This window comes from Capra hircus, chromosome 29 (assembly GCF_001704415.2).
Source record: "Capra hircus breed San Clemente chromosome 29, ASM170441v1, whole genome shotgun sequence".
NCBI lineage: Eukaryota > Metazoa > Chordata > Mammalia > Artiodactyla > Bovidae > Capra > Capra hircus.
Window position 1 is genome coordinate 38,398,822 of NC_030836.1, and position 22,051 is coordinate 38,420,872.

The 22,051-nt window shown below is 44.5% G+C and overlaps 1 protein-coding gene across 1 annotated transcript; it reads left to right on the forward strand.

Annotated features, from left to right (window-relative positions):
* Window positions 778-20,974, forward strand: LOC102182212 (pregnancy-associated glycoprotein 1-like). Its single transcript, XM_018042750.1, has 9 exons — window positions 778-812; window positions 5,209-5,257; window positions 12,446-12,497; window positions 12,663-12,781; window positions 13,967-14,160; window positions 15,085-15,225; window positions 17,013-17,154; window positions 17,242-17,340; window positions 20,825-20,974. Exons 1-9 carry the CDS (start codon window positions 778-780, stop codon window positions 20,972-20,974), a joined length of 981 nt encoding a protein of 326 aa, XP_017898239.1.

Below are 22,051 nucleotides of genomic sequence, written 5' to 3' on the forward strand. Positions count from 1 at the left end.
CCCAAGAAATCAGAAGTCATCAGTTCTCTCTTTCTCACCCTCGGTCTTTCCCTTCCCACTTCTTTGACGGTCTTAGCCTGACAACTTTCTTCCTTAAGCCTTCTACACCTAGTGAGGAAGTCCAGGCTACCTGCCCTAGGGTTTTAAATCCCGAAGGCATCACCTAGTAAGGAAAGAAGATTGCAAACATCAGAGTTCAAGGGTGTTCTCTGAATGACCCTAGTCAGATCACATGTACAGTCCTAGATCAGCCATCCTGGCAGGGACATGTGGTCTTATGACTGGTTTTACACGGTCTTTGGCCCTGACCCAGCAGCACACATGATTGTCAATTTCCTCCAGAACTACATGACGGAAGCTGGGGAGAGGCAGCCCCAAGGAAAGAGACTGGGAGATGGTCTAGGCCATTAAAGAGTTTGTGATGACCCACCAACTCCACCAACTCCTCATTCAGAGGAATTATAAAGGGTAATGAAATAGACTCTCTTCATTCCATCTCAGATGATCTTATTACTGGGATGTTATAAGACTGAGAGCTGTGTGGGGAGTACTAAAAACGAATGAATTACAGAGACATGAATGAAGGGTGATGGCCCTTGTTGCTCATCATGAATGTTCTTCAGTAGGGTCACATTCCACTGCCACTCTGTGTGCCCACCATCCCAGGTTTGCCATGACCATGGAAGATACTTCAGCCAGTGGAATTTGACTAGAGGTGATATGTCACTTCCAAATGGAAGTATTATTTTCTGTCCCACTAGCTGGAATGCAGATATAATGACAGGAGCTGGAGCAGCCATGTTAGAGCAGAGGTAAGTAGCACAGGTGTAAGATGTGACAAGAAAAAAGTGGGCCCTCATCTCTGTGGAGAGACCTGCCCTAACATTATATGAAAGAGAATTGAAATTGTGTTGTATTTAAAACAATGTTTTTTAGGGTTTGATTATGGTCGTTGAACCTGTAATCTAACACTCATAATAGAATAACTGATCTTTGTGTTAGCCTTGTCTTGACATTAGGGTCTGAATGAGACAATATCTACTTATATATACTTACAAGTGAGTCAAGTGACAGCCCTGTTTCTGGAAGCTGTGCTCTAGTGTGGGATTCAGAAACTGAAGCAGTAACCAAGCGACATGGCAGGAGAGATTCAAGATCCTGTAGGAACCCTTGGGAGGGGACCTCAATCAGTCCTGATCTCAGGAGGTTACTTGAACCAAAGACAATCCTCTATCAGTTTCCTGATAAATAGGCCATGGTGCCAAATTTCATATAAGAGTGATTTATATCAAATTCCTTCCAGAGTGTTTTCCCTTCTAATCCAATCCTTAAGATATGCGTTTGAGTCCTGGTTAAGATTGCAAATGTCCCAGGGCAACTAAGCCAGTGGGCCACAACTACTGAGCCTGAGTGACCTAGAGCCTGTGGTCTACATCAGGAAAAGCAAAGGATTGAAAAGCCAGTGCACTGCAATTACAGAGTAGTCCCAGCTGGATGCAAATAGAGAACTCCTGAGCAGCAATGAAGACCAAGTGCAGCCTTTTTTTTTTATTTTTTAAGTTCTCTCAGAGAAACTAGTGAGGTCTCAGAGGAAGCAGGACATGAAAAATGATGAAACCATTCTGGGTCTGATTTCATGCAAGTCATGGAGAGGGAAGCTACAGCCTGTTTTCACAGGAAACTTGGGAAGTAAATTGTGCCTCAAACGTGCCCCAACCCAAGACTCGGGAGCTGGGATTTCACTCTCCTACTAGTGCCTCCCTCTCATCCTTCAACTAACACCCAGCTGGTGTCTCCAAGCCCTTGTATTAGATCCTCCAAGGACAAAACAAAGGTGCCACTAGGAGCAAAAGACACCAAAACTCAGGAAAATATAACCTCAGAAAATGTCTAGATTTCTGCACCTGTTCTGCCATATCCAGCATCATATCTGAAATCCTACGAGTCTAAAGAACTCTAAGGGTCTCTACATGTAAGCATTAAAAACAAATCAGCTTTTAATTTATATAGAAGTATAGTTGATGTGCAGCATTGTATTAATATTAATATTAGTTGTTCAGTTGTTCAGTTGTTCAGTTCAGCGACCTCATGAATCACAGCACGCCAGGCCTCCCTGTCCATCACCATCTCCTGGAGTTGACTCAAACTCATGTCCATCGAGTCAGGGATGCCATCCAGCCATCTAATCCTCGGTCGTCCCTTTCTCCTCCAGCCCCCAACCCTTCCCAGCATCAGAGTCTTTTCCAATGAGTCAATTCTTCGCATGAGGTGGCCAAAGTACTGGAGATTCAGCTTTAGCATCATTCCTTCCAAAGAAAAGCCAGGGCTGATCTCCTTCAAAATGGACAGATTGGATCTCTTTGTAGTCCAAGGGACTCTCAAGAGTCTTCTCCAACATCACAGTTCAAAAGCATCAATTCTTCAGCACTCAGCTTTCTTCACAGTCCAACTCTCACATCCATACGTTACCAATGGAAAAACAATAGCCTTGACTAGACAGACCTTTGTTGGCAAAGTAATGTCTCTGCTTTTGAATATGCTATCTAGGTTGGTCATAACTTTTCTTCCAAGGAGTAAGTGTCTTTTAATTTCATGGATGCAGTCACCATCTGCAGTGATTTTGGAGCTCAAAAATATAAAGTCTGACACTGTTTCCAATGTTTCCCCATCTATTTCCCCTGAAGTGATGGGACCAGATGCCAAGATCTTTGTTTTCTGAATGTTGAGCTTTAAGCCAATTTTCTCACTCTCTTCTTTCACTTTCATCAAGAGGCTTTTTAGTTCCTCTTCACTTTCTGCCATAAGAGTGGTGTCAACTGCATGTCTGAGGTTACTGATACTTCTCTCTGCAATCTTAATTCCAGCTTGTGCTTTTTCCAGCCCAGCATTTCTCATGATGTACTCTGCATACAAGTTAAATAAGCAGGGTGACAATACACAGCCTTGACGTACTCCTTTTCTATTTGGAACCAGTCTTTTGTTCCATGACCAGTTCTAACAGTTGCTTCCTGAGTTGTATGAGAAATTAATTCCCTTATACATAGATATATATCTATTCTTTTCTAGATTATTTTGCCATACAGGATATTACAGACTATTAAGCAGAATTCCTGTGCTGTACAGTAGGCCTTTGTTGATTATCTATTAAATAAAGTAGTATACGTATGTTAATCTCAAACTCTCAATTTATCCCTCTCCCACCTTTCCACATTGGTAACTATAATTATTGTTTTGATGGAGGGAAAGGTCTAGGCACTGTTTGGATGAGGGTCTGTGCTTGTGGTAGTGGAGTATCCAGGGAAAGCAAGCCTGAGAGAGACTCATTTGTGATGATGCTAAATGGTGAGAACGACCTGGCCATGCAAAAACCTGGGAGAAAAACACTGTAGATGTGGGAAGTAACCCCTGCTAAGGATCAAGGTAACCAAGTTTAATGAATTGCTACTCTTCCACTGCCAATCTTCCTTCCTTGCTTGGAACTTGGACTACAGGTCAACCACCATGACCTCATGCCATGTTTCACTTGTGAGTTAGCAGCAAGAGGCATGTCAGCCTTCCCAAGAAGGGGGAACCTGGGGCTATCACGATGCTGAATATGCTCTGGACTCAGGGACGTACCCATAAACTGGTTATCACCAGGAGCATCAGGTGCCAGGGGCACCACCAATGCCTCTGACTATCTCCATATACTTGTTCTCAGGAGTAGAAATGCCAAGGAACTGAGAGAGCAAAAAAACAAGTAATGACTCTTGTTTCATCTTTCCTTGTGTGATTCCCACGGCCCTTTTACCACATTACTTTGTGCCTAAAAACTCTTTCCTCTTTTGCTTCCTCAAAGGTGGCTTTTGAATAATATCAGCACCTGACTGTGAAGCCTGGTGGCTGGAATCAACTCACAGTCAGCTGGGAGCCAGAGATATCCAGCCTTGCCCTGAGTCTCTGTCCTTTTTCTCCCACCAGGTTCATAAAGCAAAGTCCCTAAAAATCATAAGGGTGATTGAAATTCTGTCAAGGCTTTTGAATCTCCAAGGACTATTTGGAGCATCAAAGAGGGAACACATTCCCCTGCATCCAGGCTAGTCTCAGACCTCAGCCTCCCTCAGCCAGGGGTTCCCTGAGGAAACATTAGACCCTTATCTAAGTTGCCAGAAGGCTGAGAAGAGAATGCTTCTCACTGTGAATGCAGTTTCATGTTATCCAGTCATGCAAAGGTCTGTGTTGCCTTAATGAGGAGTGGGAGCTCTGGGTGTTCTGAGTTGGGAGTGAGTCAGTCACCACCTGCAGGACTGCCTCCTGGGGTCACTAGAGCTGGGGCTCCCCACTTTGTCTGGAACCCCGAAGAAATAGCCTGAAGTACTGCTTTCCTGCTGCCACAAGAAGGCAGGTCTGCTGATAAAATCAGAACCAGACTTGAAGGGCAACGGGAAAGGAATTTCCACTCTGGTGCCTGCAGATATCTGAGAGCTGCCCAGCAGTGGATGCAATGGAGTTTTCTCTCATCTTTCCATTCCTGGAAGTCTCCTGGTCTGAGAATCAGAGTTCCTGGGTCCCAAGTCTTCACTAACTTCCCTACAACTTTAGAGTGAGTCATATAACCCAGGGTTCATGTTCCCACCTCTTGGATGACGGAGACTGGACCTGTTCCAGAACACTTGTTCCAGACTGAGGCTCAGTGCCATTCAGTGGGAAAGGGGCTCAGAGGTGCATGTTGCTGAGGATGCTGAGGCTGCCTCTGGTGGGCAGGGGCCTGTAACTTGCTGGTGATGTTCATGGGTCTTGTGATCAGAACTGTGAGTGGTAGACACCTTGGCACACAGCTGCTGTGACACTAAGGACCTTAGAGGCCTTGCCCACTGGAACTTACCATCATTTGGGAATGTGGGATGATATCAGGTACTTACAAGTCAGATGTTATCCATGGGGATGTTTGTAGATTCCTCAGCAGAAACCCAAATTAGGCTGATGAATCATCTCTGCTAAAAAAAAAAAAACTCAAGAAACTTGATATGCCAGGACACTTTGACAAATTTTGTAGTATTTTAAATACTATTTAAAGTAGGTCATCTTTTGGATGACCTGCCATTTGCTCTCTGCCTTGGGAGGATACCCATAGGTAGAGTGGAATCAAAGGGCTCTGGGGGAGGCTGTTCCTCTCCCTGTGACTCAGTAGGAGTGAGTACAGCTCTCTCCCCTCCACTTCTGGAGCAGGAATTCCAGCAGGAAGGACGTGATCTCCAAGTTTATCCAGAAGACTCAGGTAGGTCTGGCCCTCAGGTAGGCACTATTCTTTTCCCAGTGCTTCTTCCTTCCCACCTGTGTCCTGTGCAAGCTGCCCACCTCCTGGTTCCTGGGTTCTGAATTCCTCCCCTATTCTCTTGCAAATATCCATGCAGTCCCACTTGTGGCTTCTTCTCTACCCAGACTCAATCCCTCACATACAGATGGCACTAAAGAAGGGAAAACCAAGGACGAATTTCCCCAGTTTATTCTTTCTAAAAATGTCCACATTCCTTCTGCTTCCAGACCCTGTCCTGAATCATTAACATCTCCAGCTAGATGACTCAGCTTAGCAGGGTAATGGAGATGCAGATCGTGCGGTGGCAGGGTGGGGAGCATTAAGGTTGTCAGGTGTGGGGGACGGTTTTCAGATGACAAGAGATGAGTTGGAGTAAGGAGCATGTTGTCCTCCAACCACTCATTCATTGGGGACCTGCCTGAATCTGCATCTAGTGTATCTCTAAGACAGAAACTCCAAAATGGACTTTCTATAAACTTCTTAGTACAAAACGATTTCAAACATAACAAATATAATAAAGAAGAGTGTCATAAATCCTATATTTTATCATTTGGCATCAATAACTACAAAACTAACCTCTTAGTCGCACAATTTGTCATAGACTGGAGACTATGAAACATCAAGTTTATGGCTAGTTTAGTTACCTGTGAAGACATTGTTGACTTGCATCAGTCTTTCTCTTCTTGCTATCTTCTCACATGCAGTGGTTGAAGAGAAGGAGGAATAGGGAGAATAAGAAAAAATAGGAAGAGGCTAATCCCATCATGAGGGACCACCATGAAAACCCCATGTCAACCTGGGTACCTCCCAAAGGCCCTACTTCCTAATACCATCACATTGCGAGTCAAGGGTGGACACAATTCAATCCATACCAGCTATGCAGATCTGTTTTTAAATAAAGACAGACACTCATTTCATTCTCTCTTTTACTTCTTATTCACTTTTCCTAAAGTATTTTAGGGACTATATGAACAATTCCCAAAATGTACATGAGTATTTGGTGTAAAATAATGGGATGTTAAAAGATGTTCTTTGTTCCCAATAAAACAAACATTTAATATACAGCCCATGTGCAAATTTCCCTGATTCTCAAAAAGCAGATGTGTTTTCACAGTTTATAAAAAGAATGTAGTCATATGTTGCACTTGGTTGTTCTCCTTTAAGACAAAATAACTGTTCCTCTCCCAATTTTAATGTCATTTATTTGTTTGAAAACTGGGCAGAAGCAGGGTGGTTTGTCTTACAGAATGTCCTACTATTGGTTTTAGAGCAGAGTCCACAAAACCAGCACAGTGGGTCAGGACCAGTACCAGTCCTTGGTCTACTAGAACCAGACTTCCACAGCAGTAGCTGAGCTGCAGGTCAGTGAGTGAGGCTTCATCTGTACTATACGGGCTCCCCCACACTCTCTCATCACCCCCAGAAGAGAAAATCTAGCTTGTTTTCCTGGAACTGTTTGTAGTTATGTAACCTATCCTTAATAGAAACAAAAATAGCTTAAATATTGATGATTATTTTCCTTTCTCAGTGCTCAGAATTGTGAGTTGGTGCCCTAGCAACCTATCACAGTGACAAATAAGATGTTGTCTGTTAACATTTGGACACATTAAGCCAGCTTAAATTTAAATATTAAAAAACTAAGAAAACGGGATCTAACCCCATCCTTCATGGCAAATAGAAGGAGAAAATGTGGAAGAAACACCACTGTGGATGGTGACTGCAGCATGAAATCAGAGGACGTTTGCTTCTTGGCAGGAAAGCTATGAGAAATATAAAGAGTGTGTTGAGAAGCAGAAACATCATTCTGCCCAACAAACTGGCAGATGTTTGGCCTTTTCATTTGGATTCCTAAACTTTTTGTCCTGTCCCCATTGGGCTTCAAAGTGCCTTAGCTTTCTGGTCCTTCACGATTACCAAGATTATTTTGTGCATTTCTTTACCCAGTCCTGAAATCAGCCATCTCTTTAAGAATCCATGCATTGTCTGATGGGAAATGTATTTAGAAGCTACATGTTAGACCTCAGAATAGTCACTGTTATCAAGTTGTCATTGGCTTGTAGGCTTACATGGGTCAGAGTATGAAGGACGCATTTTCCTTAAAAAATAAAATTAAAAGGAATATAATTAGTTGGTACAAACCTATTATTTCAGTTCAAGATTTAAGACAGCAGGGTTTTAATTACAGTTATTTCTGTTATGAGTGAACCGTTTTTTCTAGCCACTGAAAGGCTTACTTCAGAACATGAGTTTTAATTATTGTGTTGCTTTTACCTGTTAACATATATACGATTCTGTCACTGTAACAGAAGCAATATGAGGACCAATAAGTTGTTGAATATAGTTTCAGATTTCTTTCCTGTTTTTCTTTTGATTTTCTTTGGTTTTGTTTTGGATGGGCAGTAGTTTTGTTTTTCCTTAGAAGATATTCCACTTTGAATGTAGTCATAATTCTGAATTTTAAAGCCACTTCGGTAATGTGTTGTTATGGGCAGCTAGTCAACAACTTGATGCAATTAGATTTATCAACCTTTGTTCTCAATTTGTTCATTTCAGTTCGGTCCTTTCAGTCATGTCCGTGTCTTTGCAATGCCATGTACTGCAGCATGCCAGGCTTCCCTATCCATCACCAACTCCTGGAGCTTACTCAAGCTCATGTCCATCGACTTGGTGATGCCATCCAACCGTCTCATCCTGTCTTCACCTACTCTTCCTGCTTTCAAACTTTCCTAATATCAGGGTCTTTTCCAATCAGTCAGTTGTTCCTATCAGGTGGGCAAATAATTGGAGCTCAACTTCAGCATCAGTTTTTCCAGTGAATATTCAGGAGAGATTTTTTTTTTTAGGATGGACTGGTTTGATCTCCTTGCAGTCCAAGGGACTCTCAAGAGTCTTCTCCAACAACATAGTTCAAAGGGAATATATGTGTATCATTTGTCAGTGACATCATATTCCCCCTTTTGGAATTTAACCACCAGAAAGGAATGTAAACAATGCTCAAAAATGAGTGTTAAGACACAGTGTCCCATCTACACACATCTGGTGACTAGGAGGGGCTCCTGTTGTATTCAAGGGACAGCCATTGATAGATCTCAAGCAGGAATAGGCCCAAGGAGTCCTGGATGAGTCATTAAACAGGATTGTCTTTACCTGGCTGCCACAGTTGTTTTGTCTTCTTTAATTGGGAAGACATTTCACAATAATATTTTTTGTATGTTTGGTTTGGCAGACAAAATGTTTCACAGCATAGACTCTAGGAGGAAACTATATCAGAAATATAGCCACAGTCAGTTCCTGGTCTTGTTTATGCTGACTGTATAGAGCTTCTCCATCTTTGGCTACAAAGAATATAATCAATCTGATTTCAGTGTTGACCATCTGGTGATATTCATGCGTAGAGTCTTCTCTTGTGTTGTTGGAAGAGGGTGTTTGCTATGACCAGTGCATTTTCCTGGCAAAACTCTATTAGTCTTTGCCCTGCTTCATTCCACATGCCAAGGCCAAATTTCCCTGTTACTCCAGGTATTTCTTGACTTTCTAATTTTGCATTTCAGTCCCCTATAGTGAAAAGGACATCTGTTTGGGGTGTTAGTTCTAAAAGGTCTTGTAGGTCTTCATAATACCGTTCAACTTCAGTTTCTTCAGTATTACTGGTTGGGGCATAGCCAAAGATGGAGAAGCTCTATACAGTCAACAAAAACAAGACCAGGAGCTGACTGTGGCTCAGATCATGAACTCCTTATTACCAAATTCAGACTCAAATTGAAGAAAGTAGGGAAAACCGCTAGACCATTCAGGTATGACCTAAATCAAATCCCTTATGATTATACAGTGGAAGTGAGAAATAGATTTAAGGGCCTAGATCTGATAGATAGAGTGCTTGATGAACTATGGAATGAGGTTTGTAACATTGTACAGAAGACAAGGATCAAGACCATCCCCATGGAAAAGAAATGCAAAAAAAGCAAAATGGCTGTCTGGGGAGGCCTTACAAATAGCTATGAAAAGAAGAGAGGTGAAAAGCAAATGAGAAAAGGGAAGATATAAGCATCTGAATGCAGAGTTCCAAAGAATAGTAAGAAGAGATAAGAAAGCATTCTTCAGCAATCAATGCAAAGAAATAGAGGAAAAGAAGATAATGGGGAAGACTAGAGATCTCTTCAAGAAAATTAGAGATACCAAGGGAATATGTCATGCAAAGATGGGCTCGATAAAGGACATAAATGATATGGACCTAACAGAAGCAGAAGATATTTAGAAGAGGTGGCAAGAATACATGGAAGAACTGTACAAAAAAGATCTTCATGACCCAGATAATCATGATGATGTGAACACTAAGCTAGAGCCAGACATCTTGGAATGTGAAGTCAAGTGGGCCTTAGAAAGCATCACTATGAACAAAGCTAGTGGAGGTGATGGAATTCCAGTGGAGCTCTTTCAAATCCTAAAAGATGATGCTGTGAAAGTGCTGCACTCAATATACCAGCAAATTTGGAAAACTCAGCAGTGGCCACAGGACTGGAAAAGGTCAGTTTTCATTCCAATTCCAAAGAAAGGCAATGCCAAAGAATGCTCAAACTACTGTACAAGTGCACTCATCTCACATGCTAGTAAAGTAATGCTCAAAATTCTCCAAGCAAGGCTTCAGCAATACATGAACCGTGAACTCCCTGATATTCAAGCTGGTTTTAGAAAAGGCAGAGGAACCAGATATCAAGTTGCCAACATCCGCTGGATCATGGAAAAAGCAAGAGAGTGCCAGAAAAACATCTATTTCTGCTTTATTGACTATGCCAAAGGCTTTGACTGTGTGGATCACAATAAGCTGTGGAAAATTCTGAAAGAGATGGGAATACCAGACCACCTGACCTGCCTCTTGAGAAATCTGTATGCAGGTCAGGAAGCAACAGTTAGAACTGGACATGGACCACCAGACTGGTTCCAAATAGGAAAAGGAGTAAGTCAAGGCTGCGTATTTAACTTATATGCAGAGTACATCATGAGAAACACTGGACTGGAAGAAACACAAGCTGGAATCAAAATTGCCGGGAGAAATATCAATAACCTTCGATATGCAGATGAAACCACCCTTAAGGCAGAAAGTGAAGAGGAGCTAAAAAGCCTCTTGGTGAAAGTGAAAGAGGAGAGCGAAAATGTTGGCTTAACACTCAACATTCAGAAAATGAAGAACATGGCATCGGGTCCCATTACTTCATGGGAAATAGATGGGGAAAAAGTGGAAACAGTGTCAGAATTTATTTTTTAGGGCTACAAAATCCCTGCAGATGGTGACTGCAGCCATGAAATTAAAAGACGCTTACTCCTTGGAAGAAAAGTTATGAGCAACCTAGATAGTATATTCAAAAGCAGAGACATTATTTTGCCGACTAAGGTCCGTCTAGTCAAGGCTATGGTTTTTCCTGTGGTCATGTATGGATGTGAGAGTTGGACTGTGAAGAAGGCTGAGCACCGAAGAATTGATGCTATTGAAGTTTGGTGTTGGAGAAGTCTCTTGAGAGTCCCTTGGACTGCAAGGAGATCCAACCAGTCCATTCTGAAGGAGATCAACCGTGGGATTTCTTTGGAAGGAATGATGCTAAAGCTGAAGCTCCAATACTTTGGCCACCTCATGTGAAGAGCTGACTCATTGGAAAAGACTCTGATGCTGGGAGGGATTGGGGGCAGGAGGAGAAGGGGACGACCGAGGATGAGATGGCTGGATGGCATCCCTGACTCGATGGATGTGTGTCTGAGTAAACTCCAGGAGATGGTGATGACAGGGAGGCCTGGCTTGCTGCGATTCATTGGATCGCAAAGAGTTGGACACGACTGAGCGACTGAACTGAACTGAACTGCGCTGAATTGAACCCCCTGAGGAAAAGCACAGATGTGAGTGTTTTGGAAGGATGGTGTGCCACAGCGCCTCCTGGTGCTCTAGCTTAGTACTGGGGCTCATCTGAAGATGCCAGGTGGGATGTTGGGGCTGGGACTCCTTCAGGAGGCAGAATCCCTGGGCAACACAGGCCCCACCCAGGAGAAGGCACTATCATCCTCAAGTCTTTGTCTTTGTGACTGGGCCCAGAAATTACCAAGTGGCAGGTAAACATCCATTTCTGTATCAAAAATGTGTCGTTAGTTTGAAGGAGATTGTTCCTTCTGAGGAAAAGGCAATGGCGACCCACTTCAGTACTCTTGCCTGGAAAAACCCAAGGATGGAGAGGCCTGGTAGGCTGCAGTCCATGCGGTAGCTATGATTTGGACACAACTGGACGATTACACTTTCATTTTCAATTTCCTGAATTGGAGAAGTAAATGGCAAGTCACTCCAGTGTTCTTGCATGAAGAATCCCAGGGATGAGGGAGCATGGTGGTCTCCTATCTATGGGCTTGCACAGAATCAGACATGACTGAAGCGACTTAGCAGCAGCAGCAGGAGCAGATCCTTCTGAACTAAGTGAACACCTCAGTTACAGGTGAAAAGTGAACCATCACTGATCAAAAGATAGAACCAACTGCAAAGCAATTGTGAATCCCCAGGCAGAGGAATTCGGTTTCCACAGATACAAGAACCACAGCAGTAGAAAGTTACTGAACCCGTCTTCCGTGTAAGGCCATAAGAATCTAATACAGTGCTTACAGTTTTTAGACTAGAAAAGGGCTTATTTTGTCTTCAAGAATGCCCATGCCAGCCTGAGAGATAGAGAAAGAATAAATATATGTCAAATGAAGGAGTCACCTGTGTGGTGTTGATTGGATGTGGTCTGAGTATAGAGGGAGTGGCTGGGGTTGATCAAGAAGGACCTCCTGGAGAAAGGGATGCTAAGGCTGGGTTTGAAGAGATTACAGAGCTTTTCAAATGAAGACACCAGGACTTCCCTGAGTGTCTAGTGGTGCTGGAGGCCCAGTTGTTATGCCTCTGGGCTTCTCATGCAGGAGGTACCATTTCAACGCCTGGTCATAGAACTGATATCCTGCATAAAATGCAGCACAGGAAAAAATATCAAATGCAAGTACCTCTGTGATCAAAGGCTGTGAGCTGCACAGTGGTTATAAATTGATCTCAAAGGATATGTAACACCCAGAGGGAGGCAGCAGTGTGGGAATAGAGGGTAGCCAGTTCTGTACTAATCCACTCTCTCCTTCTCCCTGTAGATATTCTCTGTGGGTAACATCACCATTGAAACACCCCCTCAAGAAATTCCAGGTTATCTTTGACACAGGCTCATATGACTTGTGGGTGTCCTCCCTCTTTTGCCTCAGTCCAGCCTGTTGTGACTACAGACACCTCCTACACGGACCATCGTTCACTTGCTGTGCCGCCCTGTATCCACTCTTGGCACCTGATGACACTCATCTCTTGTGTCTGCAGCTACACAAGTTAGGTTCAGACATTACAAGTCTTCCACCTTCCGGCCTACCCAAAAGACTTTCAGCATTGCCTATGGATCTGAAAGCATGAAGGGGTTTTTTGCTTATGACACCATTCGGGTAACGTGTAAAGAGAAGCTGAGTCAGGAGTGGCTATGGAGTGATACCTGCTTGCAAAACAGATTCAGGACCATCTGGCAGGACCCTTCCTACCCTGCCTCCCACAGATATTGGTCATCTTACCCACAGGATCATGTCTCTGGGGAGGCAGTGCCCATGGTGACACACGAGCAAACAGATTAGCTAACCCAGAGAGTGACTTGAGGTGTGGACTTGCAGCTCCTCTGCCCATGAACAGTTCAAGGTTCACTTTGCTGGGAGGGAGAAGAGGGGATAAAAGCACCCACATATATTCACAGACTGTTCCAGGCACTTTCAGGTAATAACTGGTTTAATCCTACAACAACCCCACAAGCAGGTGGTCTGATTAGCTCATGAGACATATGAGGAAACTGAAGTACAGACAACAAGGGCCTTGCTGAGGTCACACATGTGGTAAGTGGTGGAGCTGGGCTGACTTTTCAGGACTGCAGTTGCTATGGGGTGTTTGGGACAGGATAAAACTTATCCGGGGACCCTGGGGGCATTCAAGGGCTTCAAGTATTCAGAGTGGAAAACTGGAAGCCAGAGATGTCAGGGGGCCTGATAAATGAGTTCTCACTCTAGGGGACCTTTGAGAGTCTAATAAAACCTACGGCCTGCCTCCCAAAAGTACTTGAGTAGTCCCCCCGCCCCTTTCTCTTTCATACACACTCACAGAAATACACACATATCCCCAAAAGTGAATTTCCCAGGCACTAATTTCCTAGAACCCTGCAAGCAAGATTGTGTTTTCAGCTTCTGTCTTCCTGGACAGTTGCAGAATCCACAGTGCCTTACAGAGAATGCAATCCATTCCTGTCACTGGGTCATGCCAAAGAGAAGGCTATCTTGCTCTCGATCATTTTTTCCACAAGGTGGCAGCAATGGGTCCTGGCCTGACTCGGTTGCCCCACCTGGACAGAAGCCACAAGGCCAATTTGACTCACTCAGGTGGTGTTTTTCAGAGGGGCAGATGTTTTAAAATTCACAGCTTCTCTCAGATGGAACCCAAATTCCCCTCCCAGCTTGGTCTAAAAATCTGAGGTCCACCAAAAACACAGCCCAACCTCAATTCTTCCTTGAGGATCTAACAGCAATGCACCCCAGCCCACTCCTAGCCCCACTTCATATATCTGTAAATGAGAACACTCTTCTCTCCCACAGATTGGGGACCTTGTAAGTACTGACCAGCAGTTCGGTCTAAGCATGGAGGAATACAGCTCTCAGGGTATACCTTTTGAAGCCTTCTTGGGCTTGAACTACCCCAACATATCCTTCATTGGAGCCATCCCCATCTTTGACAAGCTGAAGAATCAAGGTGCCATTTCTGAGCCTGTTTTTGCCTTCTACTTAAGCAAGTAAGTCTGAGATGGACAATCCCTTTCTCCAAATTAGCTGTAAGATGCTTCTAGTTGCATGAAAATTATAGAATACTTGATAAAAAAAGTATCCTGAGAGATAATTTAACCCAGGATAACTATGGCCCCTGGGCCCTACCTGGCGTCACCACTGGTTTTTATAAATAATGTTTTATTGAAACACATTCCTGCTCCTGGGTTCAAGAGCAGTAACTTGGTCTAGGGGGGGTGAGTGAGGAGGAAGACTAATGGAAGGCAACAGGAAACAAGTTGGAGGCAAAAGCAATATGTTTTGCTTATGAATTTGATAAGGAAGGAAGGAGAAGGATGGTAGATATCTTTCCTTCCTAAAGAATTCCACTGGGAGCCCACGACCAGCTACCCAATTTGTAGGAGCCAGTGAAAAATGAAAGTGTGGGACACAGAACAAACATGTGGGACTCCTTGTTCAAGAAATATTAGTCATTTTAAGACAGGGAGAGAAGAGGTGGGGTCTCTTCTGAGTGTGGGGGCCTTTGGACAGTAGAGGTCACAGGCCAGGTCAGGTCACAGTAGAGTCAACTCTGGGTGACCTGAACCCACATACTTAGCACTCCCAGGCTTTGATTTTCTTGAAAAATGACAAGCTAGAAAAGAGGAAAGCAAAAACTCTTCAGCACCCTGTCATCTGAGGATTTCTGAGCACACAGGTAGCAGGAAGTCTTGGGCCTCTTCAGAAGACATAGTGGGTGGAGCCTAGCCATGTGACTCAGCTTCTAACCTCCTCTGTGCTACTCATTAGCCAGTAACTGACCTCAGTCTGCTTTTCAATCTCTCCTAGCCTCGATTTTTGCATCGGTAAATGGAGACTTTATTACGGCCTTGATGGGTAGACAAGCACAAACACGAGCTCTCAAACAGTGCTGTTGTTACTGTCCTCCAAAGATCTCCCCCTCTTTTCTCTCTACAGATGCAGAGGAAGGGCAGTGTGGTGATGTTTGGTGGGGTGGACAAAGCCTACTACCAGGGAGCGCTCAACTGGGTACCATTGATCCAAGTGGGAGAGTTGCGTGTACACATGGACCGGTAAGCCTCTCCCTCTGAGGGTCAGCCCAACTGACGCTCCACATCTGTATGTGGACACAGGCAGACACACACACATGGATTATCAGACACATAGTGACACAGATATATACACCACCCACAACGACACAGACAGACACACAGACACATGGAAACACACAAGCAGAGTCATATAAACAGAGACACATATAAACATACATAGCTAGTCAGAGATACAAAAGCACAATTAGAGTCACATACAAACACATATACAAACAAACACATAAACATATAGATGCACAAACAACCCACGGGTTCATAATCCTCAGGCCTTCTAACCAGGGCTCTGACCAGGGTCCTAAAAGAGTCCAGAGAGGTCTGTGCAGCTGGGAGAGGGCTGCACCCACTGCCCTGTGAGGCGTGGAGCATGGTTAGAGGACTCTACAGTGTGGTGAACAGAGGATCAAGAAGGATTACATCAGTCTGAACAGAGTTATAAGATGACCAACTGTCCAGGGCTACCTGAGACCAAGGAAATTCTCAGTAAAGATCAATGTCAGTTTAAAAGCAGGAAAAGTCCTGAGAAAATGGGGAAAACTGGTCTCCTTAGGGAGCAGCTATCCAGCAGTGGAGAGAGGTTGGCTGCAGTCTTAAGACTTGAAAGCAACTAATAAAAAAGTCACCCCAAGCTCTAGGGCACAGAGTGGGGAAGGGGCTATAACAGAGAATCAGGAAGGTGGAATCCAGGAGTGACCTGCGAACAAGAGGCATAATTGATAGGATTCTGTGTGATACCTTCAGATGAAAACTGACCTCTCCTTTGGAATTTCTGTGGGCTAGTCATGTATTTCCTGGCCAGGGTCTCAGGGTCTGAGCTGCTTGTAGGAGCAGTGCTGGGAGACACCGTCTCGCAGACTAGCCCCTCTATTCCACCATTATGAGAATCTGCTGTCCCCATGAATCTCCATCTTCACTCTGTGGTTGACCCATTATTTGTTCCCCACCAGACACAGCTCTCTGGATGTTTCTCATTCATTATTTTCACAGTCTTCATTCACTCACCAAACAGACAAGCATTGGGCATCCACTGTGTGCCAGGCACTTTAGGGAGGCAATGAGAATAAAACTTGCCCTCACATCTAAGAAGGCAAATGCAGAAGAAATGACATGCACAATTCACTATGTGTGTGTCTCATGAGCATGTACCAAAGTCACAATTCACTATGTGTGTGTGTCATTTCTTGTGCATCAGCCTTCTTAGATGTGAGGGCGACATAGTGAATTATGACTTTGAACATGCTAGACATGAGAACCAGAGAAGGCAATGGCACCCCACTCCAGAACTCTTGTCTGGAAAAATCTCATGGATGGAGGAGCCTGGTAGGCTTCAGTCCATGGGGTCACAAAGAGTCGGACACAACTGAGCGACTTCAGTTTCACTTTTTACTTTCATGCATGGAGAAGGAAATGGCAACCCACTCCAGTGTCCTTGCTTGGAGAATCCCAGGGATGGGGGAGCCTGATGGGCTGCCATCTATGGGATCACACAGAGTCAGATATGACTGAAGCAACTTAGCACGGACAGACATGAGAAGGGTCTACAGAAAGTGGCCAAGACAGGAGACTGATACAGAATATCCTGGTGTATTCAAGTACTGCATTCAAGGATGTCAAGGAAGGTGCTGTGTTGAAAGCAAGGGAAAAGAATCAGCGCAAAAGATGGAGGGCTATTTAGGAGACAGTCGGGAAGGGGGCAGCTCTGGGGAGACTAAGAGCAGCTTTGATGCCCGCTTTGTCACACTGTCTCTCAGCATCTCCATGAAAAGAAAGGTTATTGCTTGTTCTGGTGGCTGCAAGGCCCTTGTGGACACTAGGACATCACTGATCCTTGGCCCAAGAAGACTGGTCAATAACATCCAGAAGCTCATTGGCACCATGCCACAGGGTTCCGAGGTGAAGGATCATGCCCCAGGGTCACTCCCAGTCTCCACACACAAGAAGGATCTCCAGGGCCAACCTCTCTCCCTCTCTCTCTAACAGCACTACGTTTCATATTTTGTGGTCAATACCCTACCCTCTATTATCTTCACTATCAATGGAATCAAATACCCAGGGCTCGTTCTAGCCTACATCCTCAAGGTGAGGGGAGAACCCTGAGGGGTGGTTCTTCTTTTTTTAATTTTTATTTTTACTTTATTTTACTTTACAATGCTGTATTGATTTTGGTTTTGCCATACATTGACATGAATTCGCCATGGGTGTACATGAGTTCCCAATCCTGAACCCCCCTCCCACCCTCCACCCCATATCATCTCTCTGGATCATCCCCGTGCACCAGCCCCAAGCATCCTGTATCCTGTATCTAACATAGACTGGCGATTCTTTTCTTACACGATAGTGTACATGTTTCAATGCCATTCTCCCAAATCATCCCACCCTCTCCCTCTCCCTCAGAGTCCAAAATTCCATTGTATACATCTGTGTCTCTTTTGCTGTCTCGCATACAGGATTATCATTACCATCTTTCTAAATTCCAAAAATATGTGTTAGTATACTGTATTGGCGTTTTTCTTTCTGGCTTACTTCACTCTGTATATTTGGCTCCAGTTTCATCCACCTCCTTAGAACTGATTCAAATGTTTTCTTCTTAATGGCTGAGTAATATATATAATAGAACTGCCATATGACCCAGAAATCCCACTGCTGGGTATACACACCGAGGAAACCAGAAATGAAAGACACATGTACCCCAATGTTCACTGCAGCACTGTTTATAATAGCCAGGACATGGAAACAACCTAGATGTCCATCAGCAGATGAGTGGATAAGAAAGCTGTGGTATATATACACAATGGGGTGGTTCTCAAATAAGAACTTGCAGGAACCCTTGGGCTGCGGCTGGAAGGAGGGCGCCCTCGGCAGGCCATCTCGCACTATTGCAGACGCTGCTGAGCCCTGTTGCTGGGCCAGAGCCTGCCACAAAACCAACCCCTTGAGAGTAAAGCGCCGTCTGGGACACTGATCATCCTGAAATAAATGCGGAGACGCCACAACGTTCTGGCATATGGGGAGTCACAAGGAGAGGGGAACACTATGGTCCTCAGTCCTCAAAGAGCTTCAGTTCAATCTGAAACCTCAGATGCATGGACACAAAAGTCAGCTCTAGCGGTCCCTGAAAAAGGCCATGTGAAAAGGAGTGAAAGGTTGTTGTTGAATCACACAAAGACCCCGGGATTCTTGGCCTCCAGAGCAGAAGAATTCAATCTGGGGCCAGAGACGAGGCTTGGTCGTGCAGAGCTTTTGTGTAGTAAAGTTTTATTAAAGTATAAAGGAGATACACAAAGCTTCTGACATAGGCATCAGAAGTGGGGAGAAAGAGTACCCACTTGCTAGTCTTCAGCTGAATATTATATGGTCATCTGAAGTCTGTTAAGGAGAAGGCAATGGCACCCCACTCCAGTACTCTTGCCTGGAAAATCCCATGGACGGAGGAGCCTGGTGGGCTGCAGTCCATGGGGGCGCTAAGAGTTGCACATGACCGAACGACTTCACTTTCACTTTTCACTTTCATGCATTGGAGAAGGAAATGGCAACCCACTCCATTATTTTTGCCTGGAGAATCCCAGGGACAGTGGAGCCTGGTAGGAGGTCGTCTATGGGGTTGCACAGAGTCAGTCATGACTGAAGCGACTTAGCAGTAGCAGCAGCAGCAGCAGCAGTCTGTTAATGAAAGAAAGGAATGTCTTAAAACTCAGAATGGCACCAGGCCCCTCACCCATAAGATGCATTTTGGGATAATCTTGGAACCAAATGGTGCATCCTGGGCCATAAAATGATTAACTTGAATCTTGAAGAAAGGTAGATCACCATACAAATTGTTTAATTTACATAGATTAGAGGAACAATATCTGAATATACCATACTGGTTTGTCAAGTAGGTTCTGAGCCAAGAGGTGCAACCAACTTGAAGACAGAGTTTAAGGTAAATGCATAATACATCTAGCATAGCTTAAGATAAACATTTCCATAAAAGAAATGTATTTGTTATCTCTAGGTTTGAGAATAGTTAACTTCAGGTGAAATCAGGTGTCATTATGGCAACAGAATATTTTAAGAGACCTACTTTTAAATTTGTATAGGGAAGGAAAAAGTATCACTAGTTTGTTTCCTTCTGCCACTTAAGAGAGATAAAATTGTCTGACACTTGCAGGCTATTTCCTCCGTTTGGAGACCCCTGGACTTCCTGCCTGTTACCCTCTCAGGAGGATGACTGGGGACATACCAGTGTGCTCCTCTACCATAGGGATTAACAGTCTCCCTTCCCTTCTCGCAGTTTTCATGGAATGGATGATAAATTACACGGTCACCCTAGTTCTCAGATGCATCTTCCCCTTGCTAAGCCCAGGTGCTCCTTTTGTGAGTCAGGCTACCCGACCCCTCTGTGGGGAGGCTGGATGCTAATGTGAATAAAGGGTTCACAGTGACTGCTTAGCCCCGGCACAGGGTGAAGGCTTCATGTCACCTCCCTGTGGGAGTTCAGAGCTGGCTGATGGGCTCAAAGAAGGCTTAGAGGAAGGGAGGGAATTTCAGGAATTCTAAAACTGTAAACTCATGGAGCCATGTGGAGGGTTGCTTGGTTCTGGGCAAAACTGTACTGGATTCCATGCAAATGGCATCCCAAGGTGCTCTGCACTGGGGCACTGGGGACTTATTAGGGGTGATGAGGGCTACGGACTGGCTGGTGGGGATGGGGAACAAGAGTAAGTTACCCAACCAAGCCTGGAGTGGCCAAAGAGGCTGAGTGTGGGCCGAAGGAAGCTTCCCAGAGTTCCTGAGTTAACTCTTCAAGAACTTGTTGTGGGCGCTACTCTATTTAAGATGGACAACCAACAATGAGCTACTGTGTAGCACAGGGAACTCTGCTTAGTTATATGACAACCTGGGTGGAAGGGGTATCTTTGGGACCAGGATACACAGATACATATGGTTAAGTCCCTTTACTGTCCACCTGAAACTCAGAATATTGTTAATCAGCTATACTCCAATACAAAATAAAGTTTTTCCTTTTTTTTTTTTTTAATAAAGTATGGATTGTGGGGATGCAGGAGGAGAACTGGCATTCTCTGCAGAATAAACAAGGAGCAGGAGTCAGAAGGAAATAAACAGGGAGTGAGGAGAACTATGGACAATTTTGTTCTTTTCTAAAAAATTTATTGAAGTAAGGCTGATCTTCAGTGTTGCTTTGAGTTCTTCTGCACAGCAATGTGACTCAGTTACACACAGGAAAATTATACATTCGTTTAAGAATGTGTATTCTTTTTCCTGTGGTTTATCACTAAATATTGAACATAGTTTCTTACGCTCTACAGTAAGACTTTGTTTTTTATCATTTTGTTGTATCCCCAAGTCCTAGTCCTCCCCTACCTGGCACCGTTCCTCATGACAACCGCGTGTCTTGTCCCGTTTTGGTTTTGGATGAACTCTTACATCCCCTGCTGCTCATAAAACCCCTTGATAGTTGCCAAAAGAGGGAAATAAAACCAAGAATTGTGCTGGGTCTGAATATTGGCGGGAGTTGCAGGTAAGAGCTCAGGGTGACTGATGTGTGTTTCTGATTCCCCAGGATTCTAGAGGCCACTGCTCTACCACCTTAAAAGAGGACACAGTGAGTATATCTACAGAGACCTGGATCCTGGGCGACGTCTTCCTGAGGCAGTACTTCTCGGTTCATGATCAAGGAAATGACAGGATTGGCCTGGCACAGGCAGTGTAAATGGTTAGTGTGGCTCAGAAATCAGTAAGACTGCTCTGAGCAAACACTCACTCACACTTAGGGCACTCTCGCCCAGGATGCTGGTGAACTGTATTCGGTGGGCTGCAAACCCTATTCTCATTAAAGAATAAAAGGTTTCACTCGTAATGGTGGTGAAACAAATGGGTGTCTCTGTTTGAGTCTGGGAGGTGTACAATGATTGGGAAGGATCTAGAACACAGTCTGAGTCACAGATGAGAGGAGCCCAACTTCAACTGGCTTCAAGGAAAGGGGAAACTCATTGAAATGATTCTGGGAGTCCAGGACACAAGAATCACAGCAAATACAAAGATCTCAGTGACTGGACCCAAGAAATCAGAAGTCATCAGTTAGCACTTTCTCACCCTCGCTATTTCCCTTCTGTCTTCTTTGATGGTCTCAGCTTGATAACTTTCTTCCTTAAGTCTTCTACACTTAGAGAGGGAGTCCAAGCTACCTGCCCTAGGGTTTTATATCCTGAAGGCATCTCCTAGTAAAGAAAGAAGCTCTGAGCCATTAGAGCTCAAGGGTGTTCTCTGAATGACGCACCTCAGTTCACATGTACAGCCCTAGATCAGGCAGCCTGGCAGGGCAATGGGTCCTATGATTGGCTTTATTGGTCATTGGCCCTGACCCAGCAGCACATATGATTGGTAATTTCCTCCAGAACTACATGACTGAAGCTGGGGAGAGGCAGCCCCAAGGATACCAAGCGGGGGGGGGGGGATGATCTAGGCCATGGAAGAGTTTGTGATGACCCACCAACTCCACCACCTTCTCATTCAGAGGAATTATAAGGGGTAATGAAATAGACCCTCTTCATCACATCTCAGATGATCTTATAGCTGGGCTTCTTCTCCAGCGGATTTTGGGTGAGGTACTACATGCAGAGCTGGTTCCCTTTTGTTCCCACAGCCCAGTCACCAGCTCTCTGCCACATATGCCTGCTCTGTCCTTTCCAGTCCTACTTGGTAAGTGGTGTTGCCAGTGGATCCCTGGGCCATCCTCCACCTCCAGGGCTCAGAATGCCCTTTCCTTGGCCTCCAATGCTGCTGGGGA

What these genes read in the sequence shown, in the direction of transcription:
- LOC102182212 (XM_018042750.1), top strand. Translation starts at nt 778, where the DNA reads ATGACAGGAGCTGGAGCAGCCATGTTAGAGCAGAG. An exon ending in TTTGCCTTCTACTTAAGCAA is followed by an intron (nt 14,161 to 15,084) that starts GTAAGTCTGAGA and finishes TGTCCTCCAAAG; the next exon opens with ATCTCCCCCTCTTTTCTCTC. An exon ending in TTGCGTGTACACATGGACCG is followed by an intron (nt 15,226 to 17,012) that starts GTAAGCCTCTCC and finishes ACTGTCTCTCAG; the next exon opens with CATCTCCATGAAAAGAAAGG.